This window comes from Thunnus thynnus, chromosome 12, assembly GCF_963924715.1.
Source record: "Thunnus thynnus chromosome 12, fThuThy2.1, whole genome shotgun sequence".
In the NCBI taxonomy this organism is placed as follows: Eukaryota; Metazoa; Chordata; class Actinopteri; order Scombriformes; family Scombridae; genus Thunnus; species Thunnus thynnus.
In genome coordinates this window covers 28,509,786-28,522,992 of record NC_089528.1, presented here as the reverse complement: position 1 = coordinate 28,522,992, position 13,207 = coordinate 28,509,786, and the positions used below count along the sequence as shown (strand labels likewise).

At 38.7% G+C, this 13,207-nt stretch overlaps 1 protein-coding gene across 3 annotated transcripts in view; it reads left to right on the top strand.

The window, feature by feature from the left end:
* The window catches only part of larp4b (La ribonucleoprotein 4B), a 55,128-nt gene extending 43,301 nt beyond the window's left edge, over nt 1-11,827 (top strand). For all 3 annotated transcript variants that reach the window (XM_067606724.1, XM_067606723.1, XM_067606722.1), the window contains 2 exons: nt 3-114; nt 2,240-11,827. In XM_067606724.1, the coding sequence (XP_067462825.1) occupies nt 3-114; nt 2,240-2,572 (445 nt within the window). In that variant the 3' untranslated portion in view covers nt 2,573-11,827. The remainder of the gene's footprint in view (nt 1-2; nt 115-2,239) is intronic.
* The last annotated feature ends 1,380 nt before the right edge of the window (nt 11,828-13,207 follow it).

Genomic DNA, 13,207 nt, shown 5'->3' with positions numbered 1-13,207 from the left:
AGGGAGGTGAAGGTGACGGAGGTGAAGCCGAAGGAGGCGCAGTTATCTGTGGAGCGAGTTCCCGGCACTCTGTCCACCGCAAGCAAATCAGTGCAAGTCAACGGTGCTGCCACGGTCAGTATTGATTTCCTCTTTTTTGTCTTTTTTTGTTTTTTGTTTGTTTTTTTTAATGTTTACCCCGTTCTCATCTCAATCGCAGACAAATCGATCGATGAAACAAAAGGAGGGTAAATGAATCGCGCTTTAATTCTGCAGCGTCTCATATTGATCCCGATCACAGACGAGTCAGATGTTCTCACCTCCCGGGAAGAAACAAAAAAAAGTTAACATTTTTAAAAAATAAAAACAGACAGAAGTTTCAGTCTAAAAGATTTTCCTGCAGCAACTGAAGGGAAAGTTGCTGCACAATCAAGATAATAAAAGCCATAAACACAATAAAGACAAAATGAGCAACTCTCACACTGAGTTAAAAGCAAAGGAATATAAATACAGACGGTGAGGGAGTCAGTCTAACATGCAAAGGCAGCTTGTTCCAGAGTTTCCGGGGGGGGGATAAAACCGCTTCAACCTCGATCTTGGCACAACCAGAAGCAACCGGTCAGCAGACCTGAGCGACCTTGACGGGGCGTGTGGTCGTAAAAGGTCAGACAGACACGTCGGAGCTCGTTGGCAAACAATAAAATCTTTTAAATCAATTTTAAGGGAAGGTCTGCTTTGGCAGGAAAAACCTGTCAGCCTAACTTATAATGAAATCCCCCCCCCCCTTCCTAGTTTTTTTTTTTTTTTTTTTTTTTTGCAATGCGGTAAAAACACAAGTGAGGTGTTAAAACCTGCAGCTGATGAAACGCTTTGATAGACCACAAACATGTAGGTGTGAACAGAAGGTTTATAAAGATGGGAGAGGGAAACATGATAACAGGATACGGCAAATGAAATGCCTTTTTAAACACATCTGAATGTTAGATAAACATGGTTGATATCAGGTTTCAGGAACTAGCAAACAGCCATGTTGTTAGACTGGTTACTGCTTTTTAAGAAGGCTGTAAAATTACCCACAGAGCAACATTAAATCCTCAGGTTGAAGTGTAAATCAACTCCTAACACCTGAAGATTAAAGTGTTTACTGCAGGAAAATATGGCAGAAATGTAAAGTATGCAGTTTCTTTAGGTGGAGGTGTGACTGTATGTGTCACAACACATTTACTAGAAGTTCAACTGAGGAACTATTTGGACAATAAGCCACGTTTATCAACCATATAACCGACATTATGAATCTCTCACAGACGTTTAAATTGACAGTTTGTTTGTTGTTTTTCGATTTCAAAATGGCGACAGCAGAACAGCAACAATAGCTGTGGCTGCATTAGCTGATTGGCATCTGTTCAACAATCACTGGCAAGAGAAAGCATGTTGGATCATTTATTTGTAAGCAGCTCCCACATTTGTGCAAAAGAGCGAACTGAAACCAACCAGGACATTTCAGTCCACTTCTGAAAAAAAAATGGTCATAAATGATGTAAAACCTGAATAATTGGTGTTAAAATTTAAACTCTTAACTCAGGTATGAAACAAGTAAAACTATCTAGTGAAGCTTTTTTAGTTATTTCAGACATTCTGGTTGAAATAAACCGAAATACAACATTTAACTGCTGACTAGTAACCTGAAATCTCTCACTGTATTTCTGCTGGTGCCTCCTCCTCCTTAAGCTTTTTGTTATTGTTGATTTAACTGAGGTTTAATGTTCACGGCTGTTTGTTTAGGGGGAGATTAGTTCTCACAACAGAAACCTTGTTTGCTGCTCAGAATCTTTTGAGAGCTATAAATGGCCATTTCCTTGATATTATAATAATAATAATAATAATAAAAAGTTTATTTAGTATAGCACCTTTCACACAAAGTGCTTCACAGGAATAAAAGTTCAAAATAAGACAATAAAAACATCATATAAGTGTGTCAATGATATGTAACCAGAATTAAAAACCCACCAATCAGACAGAAGCTCAGAAACAAATCAACATGAGAAGGAAAGTGATGTTCTTTATGACCTGTTTTAGACATTAATCCAGTGATTAAACTAACTTGCAGATGAAGATTCGTCAACATGGTTTAAATGATACGACAGCATTTCTACTGGTAGACGAATACTGTATTGTGATTGTGTTAACGGTGGCGTCTAGGTCAGTAGAGCGTTTCACTAGTGCAGAATATGGAGTGACCCTGCCGGTTGTTTCCTCCCAGGAGCTGAGGAAGCCCTCCTACGCAGAGATCTGCCAGCGGGTGAAGGACACCCCGACATTACAGCAACCGCCGACCCCTAAGGAAGCCAAGCCAGCATGCGCCGCCTCCGCAGGCGAGGAGAGGAAGTGCCCGGACGCCTCCATCCCGGCAGGGGAGGCCAAAACCAGAGAGACATACCCCACCTCCTCCAAAACAGGCTCGGCGGCCGTCACCTCGGGCAGACCCCCGCGGGAGGCCCGAAGGCCGGCCGGGCGGTGGGCCTCCCCGCCCCCACACCCAGGGAAAACCCCCAGCAAAGATCCACATCACACCCCGCCCAAATCCCCCCAGTAGGGCGACTCCCTCCCTTGAGTCCCTCCCCCTCTCTCCTCGCCCCCCCTCCACCCTCCCAACCCCACTACGCTCCATAGATGCGTTTAAAAAATTAAAAAAAAAAGGAAATATAAGTCAGGGCTACTCAATACTTATATCCCAGAATCACCAGTCACAACAAGCATAGAGGACGCCTTCTTTTCTGGATCAGGGCTTGCAGACAAAAAGCACTTTACTGTGCATGTAGAGCACCGTTTCATTCTTTTTATTCTATTTATTTGCTCTTTTTTTTTTTTTTTTTAATTTCCAGTTTTATTTCTCCTTTTTTCTCTTTTTTTTCTCTTTTTTGCATTACGTAGTTGTGTCAGCCTGTAAGTTGGCACAGACAACACTGAAATTTATTCATTCTGTCCAAACGGCCTTGTGGGATTAAATTAGTCTTGTGTGTGTGTGTGTGTGTGTGTGTGTGCGCGTGTGTGTGTGTGTGTGTGTGTGCGAGCGAGCGAGTGAGCGAGCGAAGCAGCCAGGGGCATTGTGTTGGAAGTCACCCCCCAGTGGATGATGGGACAGAGCGCGTACAACAGACTCCACCTTGTTTGACTCTCATAGTGAGGGGGTTTGTTTAGCATGTTGAGTGGCACTTTTGTGCAACTTTTATGTAGCTTAATTATGGTTCATAATTAGCAGATGTGTCTTTTTTTTCTTTTTTTTCTTTTTTTATATACATATTCACATCCATATGCAAGATTTAACACCGAAATCTCATCACAACAAGATCCTTTCGTTTACATCGCCTGAAAGTGATTTTTTTTTCCCAGCTTTATTCACACTAGATTTGTTTTCAAACTGTCTATCGGTACAGTTACTGCTGGTAAATCATCGCTGCCTCAGCGGGGTTTTGTTTTTTGTTTTGTTTTTTCTTCCTCTGATCATTTTCTCTGGAAAGAATCGCCTCCCTCTGCTGTTGTGTTGTTTTTACTGTTTGCTAACACTGCTAACTAGCTAGCTACGTTGCATTAGCTTGTGTCCGACGTGAGGTCAGCGATCGCTCGTTCTGATGATTTTTTTTTTTTTTTTTTTTGGCATCAGACCTGAAGGGCATGTGGACATCTGCAACCAAAAAAAAAAAACTGTGCTTGATGACAAATACTCAATCGAGGCGCCTGTTGTCGGCCAACATTTATTTGTTTGTTGTAAATGTGTGGAAGTGGGTGATTTTTTTTTTTTTTTTTTTTTTTTTTGATTTTTTTTCCCAAGTTGCTCGCAGCGTGTGTGAAGACATTTAATAGTCAGGGGGAAGTCCATTTTTTTCTTGGCATTATGTGTTTGTTTGCTTCTCTCTTCTTATATTAACAAACTGTGGAAATAAAAATTATCAGCGGGCACATAACTGTCGTGCGGTGCTGACAAAAAAAATCCAGTAGAGACGATAAATAAACTCAAAACGCCACTCCGGAGGTGAGAGGGGGGGGAAAAAAAAAAAACACTGGTGGAGCCGGGAACAGGAAGTGAGGAAATTAACACTAGCTGCCGTTCAGACGCCGCCGCCTTTTGTGTGAGAACACACGTCGGTCTACCAGCTTCGACGACTTATTTTGTCATTTAAATATCTGCTGAGACAAAGGGGACAAAACGTGTTTGTTTCCTGCCTGAAATGCATCAGAAGAGGCAGAGTTCAGTATGGAGGTGGAGGGTTTTTTGTTTGTTTTTTTTGTTTTTTTTTGAGGCAGAGAGGCGACAGTGTGATGTTCAAATCTATTCAAACAGCTGCATGTTTGGAGTTCTTTCTTCTAGATATTGGTGCTAGATGTCGAATCTGTTACTACGACTCATCCAAAACTGTATGTAGAAATGCTTGATTTACACCTACAGAAACCTTTTTTTATTATTATTATTATTATTTGCACTGTTAGTGTTCTCTCAGACTGGCAGGCAAACGTATCAGATTATCCTACTTGAAGAGGAAAAAGGGAAGAGTTTTTGATCCTGAGAGTAGAGGAAATCAATCAGGAGTTAATAAACCCATCACATTTTTTTAAACGAAGAACCCATAAAACACCCCATCACCGTACACAAACACACACACACACACTCGCTGGAGCCTTTTTTTTTGTTTGTTTGTTTGTTTGTTTGTGTCGTTCTGCCTTGTGGATGCCAGTTGAACACACTGTGGTTGAAGTTCGGGAGGTCTGTGCAGCAGCTCAGAGCGTCTCTTAAGAAGCGTCCAGCTTTTTGTTGTTTTTTTTTTGACGTCGTGTTACTGATGCTCTCTTTTATTTTATTTTGTTTTATATGTGTGTGTTGAAGGAGTTGATGCTTGTTAAGGCAATGCTGTGGTTTGGATTTTTTTTTTTTTTTTTTTTTGGCCTCTTGATTATAAGTATCAATGATTGTCATTGAGAGAGCGCTTGTATAACTGATGAATATGGAAAGTAAGAAGGTTGTACAGACCTAGAATATTTTACTAAAGCTTAAACTAGATGAAGGTAAATGACGAGCGGGTTTTGTGGAATGTAGGTGCAGTTATTCGATGATGGAGCACGAAAGAGAGACTTTGGGGAGACCCTGTTGTTGGGGGGCTCGTGTGAACAGTGTCAAACCAAACATCCTTTAAAAAAAAATTTTTTAAAAGTTGCGTTTGACGACAGCAGATGCAGACGAGAGCAGGAAAGCAATCAGGGAAATCTAAAACTGTAAAAATCCATCCTCGGTGTGGTGATGATCAGCTCCTCCCAGCATCAAGTCTTTTACCACTAGAGTTGTTTTTGTTTTTGTTTGTTGTTTTTTCTGTCAGCATCCTCCCTCATCTGTTTCTTCTTCTAGTTTGGTTTTGCACTGTTTGAGTTTTAAAAAAAAAAAACTGTTTCGGGAAACGTTGGGACAAGATTGACCAAAGCACACGCTTCTTCTTCTTCTTCTTCTTCTTCTTCTTCTTCTTCTTCTTCTTGCTGCTTCACTCCTGTGTTTTTGGGAATAATAAATAAATCGCAGCCGACAGACGGGAGTTTAAAATTTAAAGCACAGAGTGGAGGAAAAAAAAAACAACCTTTTTATATCTCCTTGAACCTACAGCATTTGAGGTTCAGAGGTTGGAGACGTTCACACACATACAAGCGACCACAGATTCCGGGTTTTATGGGACGTTATCGAGCAACATTTTTTTGGTCGAGGAGCTGGTGGGGAAAAAAATTTCGATTCCTATGTCAACAGTGAAGTAGTAAGAAGATCGATGCAGGGAGGAAACTTGAATTTTCAGCTTTTGGTTGGATGGTCTGTCTACTGTAGCAGCCACTTTGGCAGATAACCAACCGTGTCTCGGATGTCTTACTGTATTCTAAATAAAAAAAATTGAATTTGCAGGAGAAATAGTAAAAAAAAAATGATTCGAGTTTCAAACTGACAGCTAGAGCCTGAAACTGCAATTATAAAATGTAACAATTTTTTTGTTTTTTTGTTTTTTTTTGTTTCCCTCCCTGCTCATCAGTCTTGTGCTCGGGTTAATCTTCTTTTCTTTTTTTAAAGTTGTCACCTCAGATGCAAAACACCCTTAAAAAGAAAAAAAACCACTGTACTATACACAATATCTGTTTTTTGGGGCGGGGGGGCGGGGAGAGAGGGGAAATAACCTACACGTCGTGGGACCTCGCATGTCTCGCCAAAGTCTTCCTGCAACAAGAAGCATTCTGGGAAATCCCACTAAAGAGAAAACAGGAGCCCATCTGGAGAAAGAGGGAAAAACTTCATAACAAAGCCTGAACTCCTGGTCATAGCTGCTTTTGATTTGGACGCTAAATCTTGAGTTTGCTTAAAAAAAAAAAAAAAAAAAAATTTTAAAAAAAGAAATTTTTTTTGAATTTTTTTTTTGAATTTTTTTTTTTTTGAAGGACTGAGATGCACTTGGATGGGTCGATTTTTTTTTTTTTTTTTTTTTTTTTTTTCCATTGGTGGAAATGGTGAAAGAGATGAAAAATGCACCATATCCACTTATTTATAAACCAATGCTGTTTATTCCATGAGAAATATCGTTAAGTTTTCTTTTTTAGGGAGAAGAAAGAAAAAAAAGAAACATAGAGATGCATCTAAGGTCTCTATATATATACGCAAAATGTAAAATATTTCCATCCAGTGTTTGAGAAACTTGAATTTTATTTAAACTTGAAAAATGACTTTGCCTTAACTTTTATACAAGACAAGCATAGAGTTTATTTCTTTTCAACACCCCCCCTTCCACCCCCCCAAAAAAAAGAAAATGTTAACGAAGCGCGACTCGTGGAAAAATATTTAGTCGTAACAGACTTAACAAGTCTTACTGAGAGAGAGAGAGAGAGAGAGAGAGAGAGAGAGAGAGTACAAATCTAGCAGCGTTTTCTTTTCTTTGCCCTGTTTTTTTGTTTTTGTAAAATGTACGAAAAAAAAATCATTTTGATTGTTCTCTTTTTCTTTTTTTTTTCTTTTTTTGTTTGTTTTTCTTGTTTCATAGTTTCAGGTTGTTTTTTTGGGGGGGAAAAATATAAACCTTGTAAATGCAAAACTAGTCAATACTGTATTAAATATGTGCACTTTGAAGTGTGTGCTTTGCTTGTACAGTTGTAAATACTCAGAAAAATATAAGAGGTACCTTAAAATGATTATAAAAATATATTGATCTTGTTGAACTATTAATGTCGCTATCAAGCTGGATGTAGGATATAAAAAAAAAATTAATGTTGTGCTTTTGGAAATATTTTTTCTTTAACTTTTTTTTTTTTTTTTTTTTTTTTTTTTAGTTTTGAGTGTGCGGAGTTTGAATTCTGCTCCACTCTGCAGCGTGGGCAGGTTGTCTGATTGTATATTTTTTGTTGTTGTTTATTTGTTTTGTGTGTTTCATTCCATCTTTGCTACCTGTGTCCTTGGTCACACCTGGGTGTTAACAGGTGTGTGTCTCTTGCCCCCCCCCCCCCCCCCCCTTTTCCCTCAACCTTTATACAAAGCTTTCGTGTCCACCAACATCCTTTTTTTTTTTTTTTTTAAAGCTCTGGCTTCTTTTTCTGTTTACGTGAGAAAGAAAGAAAAAAAAAAATATTGTTTCACAGAAGCCTTCCGGTTTATTTGCGCGCAAGGATATTTGAATATTGAAGCACTACATGTCAGATTTTTTTATTTTTTAGTCCACACGAGTTCAACTATATTGAATTTTGCAAGACTTATACCAGGTATTTTTTTTGACATCTTCAAATACTACTGTTACAATACCAAGAAAATTAGTAGACGAAACATAAATAGCAGTTTTCCAACAGAATTGTATCCATTTCAGATGAGAGTGGAAAAGCAGCAGCAGCAGCATGTAGACCATGACACTAATACTCAACATCGATATGGTGATGATAATGACATGTTCATGCATATATGCAACTCTACAGTAAATAATCAAACTGCATTGTGTCCACGTGAGGTGGACAAGTATGACTAGACAATATCTAACATCAGACAATATGTAATCATAGGACAATAGAAAGCTTAAGTTCTCTTTTTAAGATGTTTCACTAACCTCGGCTCGATAACATATTTTCTTATAGAGGATGTATTAATCAGTTTTTTCTGAAAATCTGGAAAAAAAATGTTTGGTTTTCTGTCCATATTTCATGATAAATTAAGACGGTAAGATTGAAGCGTTTTGTCACTTGATGTTTAAGGAAACATGTTTTGCTTTCTTTCCGAGAACAACGGTGCCACTCAAGTGCATTTAAGTACCGGACGCGGTTAGCTTAGCGTAGCATGAAGACCGGAAGCTAGGAGAAACAGCTAACCTGGATTTGTCCAAAGTTTTAAAGAAAAAAGTAGTCAACCAGCATTTCTAAAGCTCACAAAGTAACACTGAGTAGTTTAATTTGTACGCTGAAAGGAATGTAAAAATGATAATTTGTGGTTTTAAGACTGTCACGCAGCTGTTTTTTTGTCAACAAATAGTTCCGGCACAATACTCACCCTGAAACCACAAATTGTCATTTTTACATTTACTTTGTGTACAAACCAACTACATATTACTGTGTTACTTTGTGAGCTTTACAGGTTGTTTGTCGGTGCATTTTTTTGAACTTCAGACAGAGCCGGGTTAGCTGTTTCTCCCCTCGTTTCCAGTCTTTATGCTAAGCTAAGCTAACAACGTCCTTACTCCATCTCTGTGCTTCACACACAGACATGAGACTGATATCAATCCTCTCATCTACCTCTTGGAAAGAAAGCGAGTAAACAAATTCACTTGATCTTGAACAGTTTCTTTAATGACGATTAAAAATGCTAGTTTAGTTGGCAAGCGGCGGCTACAGCTCCCATGAATAAGGTCGGGTATCGTTAATGTTTGATACTAAATGATACCGTAGTTTCCATTTTCTCATTTAACTTAAGAAGTCAAAGCTCTTAGAAGTTGGATGTTTTTTCTGAACAGCGGACGTTTGATGGCAGCTTTCGTTCTGTTTTTCTGTGCGATGGACACATTTCCAAAAAAGCGCCGAGGTTTGATATCCAGTGTTTTCTATTGTTAAAACTCATTGGAGCTGAACACGAATGAATCTTCCGTTTACTTTTGGTAAAATTGTCCTGTACAGTTGAGGTTTTCAAAGGGTTCGTTGTATCCGAAATATGACCCGGGTGACGACAAAAGGTCGTATGAGCGTTTAAATACTGTGCGTTGACAAAATTACAATTAAAATTGGGTTGAATTACACTGAACAACAGACTCTGGCGTCCATGTTTTGTTGGTTTTGAGGCGTCTCTGTATTAAGTGCCGAGTCCGATTTTTCGGAGAAAAATCCCATAATTACAACTGGGATGTTGACGTAAACGCTACGTACAAGTCGGACACTCGTAATTACAATTAACATCGATATGACGTGAACGCGGCGTCGGTCCTGTTTTTCAGAGTGACTCGGTGTCAGATTGTAAAATAATTCACACGTTTCTCTTCAAATATGGACAGAAAACCACCAGAACTCATTTCAGCTTTTCACAAAGAAAAAAACCGTTAATGACAAAATACAAAAAGCGGAAGTTAGCCAGACAGAAACTTAGACATCTTAACCGACACGTTATCGCCGCTCTGTCTTTACTCTCCCTCCCGCTACGCGCTGCAACGCCTCTCGCCAGGAAGAAAGAAAAGAAAGCGATGCCTGATGGACACGTTCCTAAGTTTTGTCATATTGTCTTCAGACACGCTGTGTGCTTCACGGCGATCTGATGTGTGACGCCAAACGGACACGGATATGAAAACGAACACAGTAAAGCACATTTGAAGCACAGAGTAACACATTCAGAACATTCACGCTTTTAGACGGCGCACGACGCTCAAGGTGGGAGATTATCGGTCGTCCGATGCGAGGCAAACGACAAATTAGTGGCCTGTGGATTTTAAAATTTGGGGGGGAGACGCCAAATTTATTCAATGAAAATCTTTGGGAATTTGTTGTCGTTGTCGTTGTCATCGAGCAAATAGTTGTCTCCACCTTTAGTGTCGATGTAGGTACCAGACGAAAAACATCCAATCAGCCAAAAAATCATTTGTTCAGTGTTTGTTTGTCAATACTTGTTATTTTTCCTTCTGATTTATCTTCTTGTTCGTCAGCTTCCATGACTTCCTCTCCTGAGAAATAAATGTATAAATAATTTTCTTTTTGACTTTTTTTTTCCTGTTTGTTTGTTTGTTTGTTGTGTTTTTATTTTAGGGGGGTGGGGGGGGGGAGTTGGGGACAGAAGCAGAGGCTCAGCTGGAATCACAGTGACGTTTTTGTTTTGTTTTGTTTTGTTTTTTTTCTTCAACGTGTTTCAGAACGATGTTTTCTGGCACATACAAGTAACATGCGCAAAAATTGAGATGTCTGTTTAAACCATTTGATCACATGTGGACTGCATTTTTGATGTGGCAAAGAAATACCAATAACTGTGCCATTATACAACTGTTGTTTTTGTCTGACTGGGCAGTTTAAACCTGTACATAGCTGAGCGCTTGCCATCTATGGCTTTTACTTTGTTTTTTTGTTGTTGTTGTTGTTGTTTTTTTTTTTTAATTATTATTTTAAGATGCAATTTTCTTGTTCTCTAGAAAGTCCATCAAAGACTTTTTTTTTTTCCACATCCGGAGAAATCTACAATGTGACACCACTGACTGTAGGAGCGTTTTGATTGGTGGTGACTTGGCGGCCGATCCCTGCCTGCTCCACGAGGCGGAGGCAGCAACCTTTGACCCCTTCGGCATAGCCTCGAACTTTGTGACGTTTAAAAAAAAAAAAAAAAAAAAAAAAAAAAAGAAAAACACAGACGCTGATTGCAAACTGGGCATCCCTGAACTGTGAATGTGTGCATGTGTGGAATTAAAAATGTACCACCCAGAAATTCAGAGCGATGCAGAGAGAAGGTGACTCTTTTCTGAAGAGCGGGTACCTCAGACTGGATGGTACCGCTTTGGAAGGGATCTCTTTGTGTTTTTTGTTTGTTGTTTTTTTTTTTTTTGGCGTGAAGACGGGCGCAAGTTTCGGACTGCCTCTTCCTGTCTCGCCGGCACTAACACAAAAAACGCCCCCCCCACCCCTCCACCCCCCCCAGGTGTGGCGTTTTTTGTTTTTTTTTGTTTTTTTTGTTGAGGAGCTCCTTTCTCTTCTCATGGACCTTTTACATGGAGCGTCACACTTCATATCAGCCCCGTCGAGTCGCCTCAGCTCTCAAGTCTCCTCCTTCCTGTTCGCGCGTTTTTTGACAGTGCCATTGTTTTGTTGTTGTTGTTGTTTTTTTTTTTTCCCCCCTCAAGGGTTGCATCTTGTCGTAAAAATGGACCCCCTTGTGTGTGTGTGTGTTTTGTTGTTTTTTTTTTGTTTTTATTTTCTTAAAGCAAAAATATAATAACGAATGCACAACAACTGACTGGAACATGACTCAATCTCTCTATCAACTCACTGTGGTTTAACTCATTAACACTCTTACCATGCTACGCTAACAGCTGTGGACAATCGATGACTCCACCGTGTTGGGGTTTGGACAGATAAATTTGCCTAACGACACCTTTAACAGACGTGGAACGGAGATTGCATTCAAGAGGGCTTCTTTCTTTCTTTTTGTTTTTGTTCTGTTGTTTCCTTTTCTTTTCTTTTCTTTTGTTATTTTTTTGGGGTTTACTCTTCCATTGAGACTGGAATCAAGCGTACATGTCAGCTATAGATAATTTAAGTTACTCTTGTGTCATGATGTAAAACTGTCTAATTTGGAGAAAAAAAATGTAGCTTACTGAAAAATAAAGATTTAGGCACTGTTGAGGAGCCGGTGTGTGTGTGGTTTTTTTTTAAGCAATTCTGTGAAAAATTTGCACTTTTTTTTTAGTGTTTTTTTTCTTTTTAATCAGTTTTACATGATTGAATTTATGACATAATTACATATGAAAAGTACAATCACAATAGAGATAATTACATTCCTTTAGCTTCATTCATTTGTTCACTGCTCTGTAAAGTGAGATATGAAAGGGGGAAAAAAAGATAAACATACAGTCAAAGGTTTGGACTGGTATATTTTACTGTATCTACATACTCATACTTGTATGTTTACTAGGGGTGCGCCCAAATACAAATACATTATTCGGCAAAGCACAAATAGTGGGTTTTTACGAATATTTGTTTCATACAAATATTTTTAAAAAATATCGGTTAGAGGTCTGTCTGCAATGAGGCAATGAGTAAAGTTTTAGCTCAGTAGGTAAGGTATTTTATTTATGAACACATCCTAACACTTTCATTTTCTAAAATTAAAAGCGTAATAAAAAACAAAAACAGGATTTTTAAGCTTCTTTCCCTTCTTTTCCATACAAATACTGGGCTTTCTGCATATCCCTAATGTTTACACACATTAACAATTACAAGGGTAAATTATCTTTGGGTTGACAATACATTTCACACTTTATTAGCAGGTTTCGAGTCTTATGTGAGTTCACACCAGGAAAGTGACAAAAAATTTAATGCGGTGAACTCAGGAAACAGGAAACAGAGAAGCTTCTCACAGTTGGGTGAAAGTAATAGTGGATGGTGTTGAAACTGCTCCAGGAAAACACACAAAAAAACTTCCAGTTCCTTTTTTTTTTTTTTTTAAAGCAGTTCTGTAAAACATGTCTCTTTAATTTAGTAGATTTTGACAAGTTATAAAAGTTTATTTACACCACTGTGCAAAAGTCACTAAAAGTAAAGAGAGGACGCTTTCAAAAATAATGCCATGACTAGTTTTTTTTCATCAATTAACTTCATACAAAGTTGAATAAACAGAAGAAACTTAAAGTAAATCAATGTTTGTTGTGAGCAGCAGTTCTCCTCAGTGTTTCAGGTACTCGGCAGGTCGGTTGGTTCCTGCGTCTTGGAGAAGTTGCCGCAGTTTTTCTGTGGATTTCGGCGTCTCAGCGTCTCTTCATGTTAATCCCAGACTGACTCCATGACATTGAGATCAGAGACCATCTGTTGCAGGACTCCTTGTTCTTCTTGTTGATGAAGATGGTTCATTATGACTCTGGCTGGATGTTTGGGATCCTGCTGCAGAATGAATCAGACGTTCTGTATATTACATGATTACATTTAGAAACTACAATCACAACAGGAAAAATAATTACATTCTTCAAACTTCATGTCTCATTTCTCAATGTAAATGTCTCAAAGA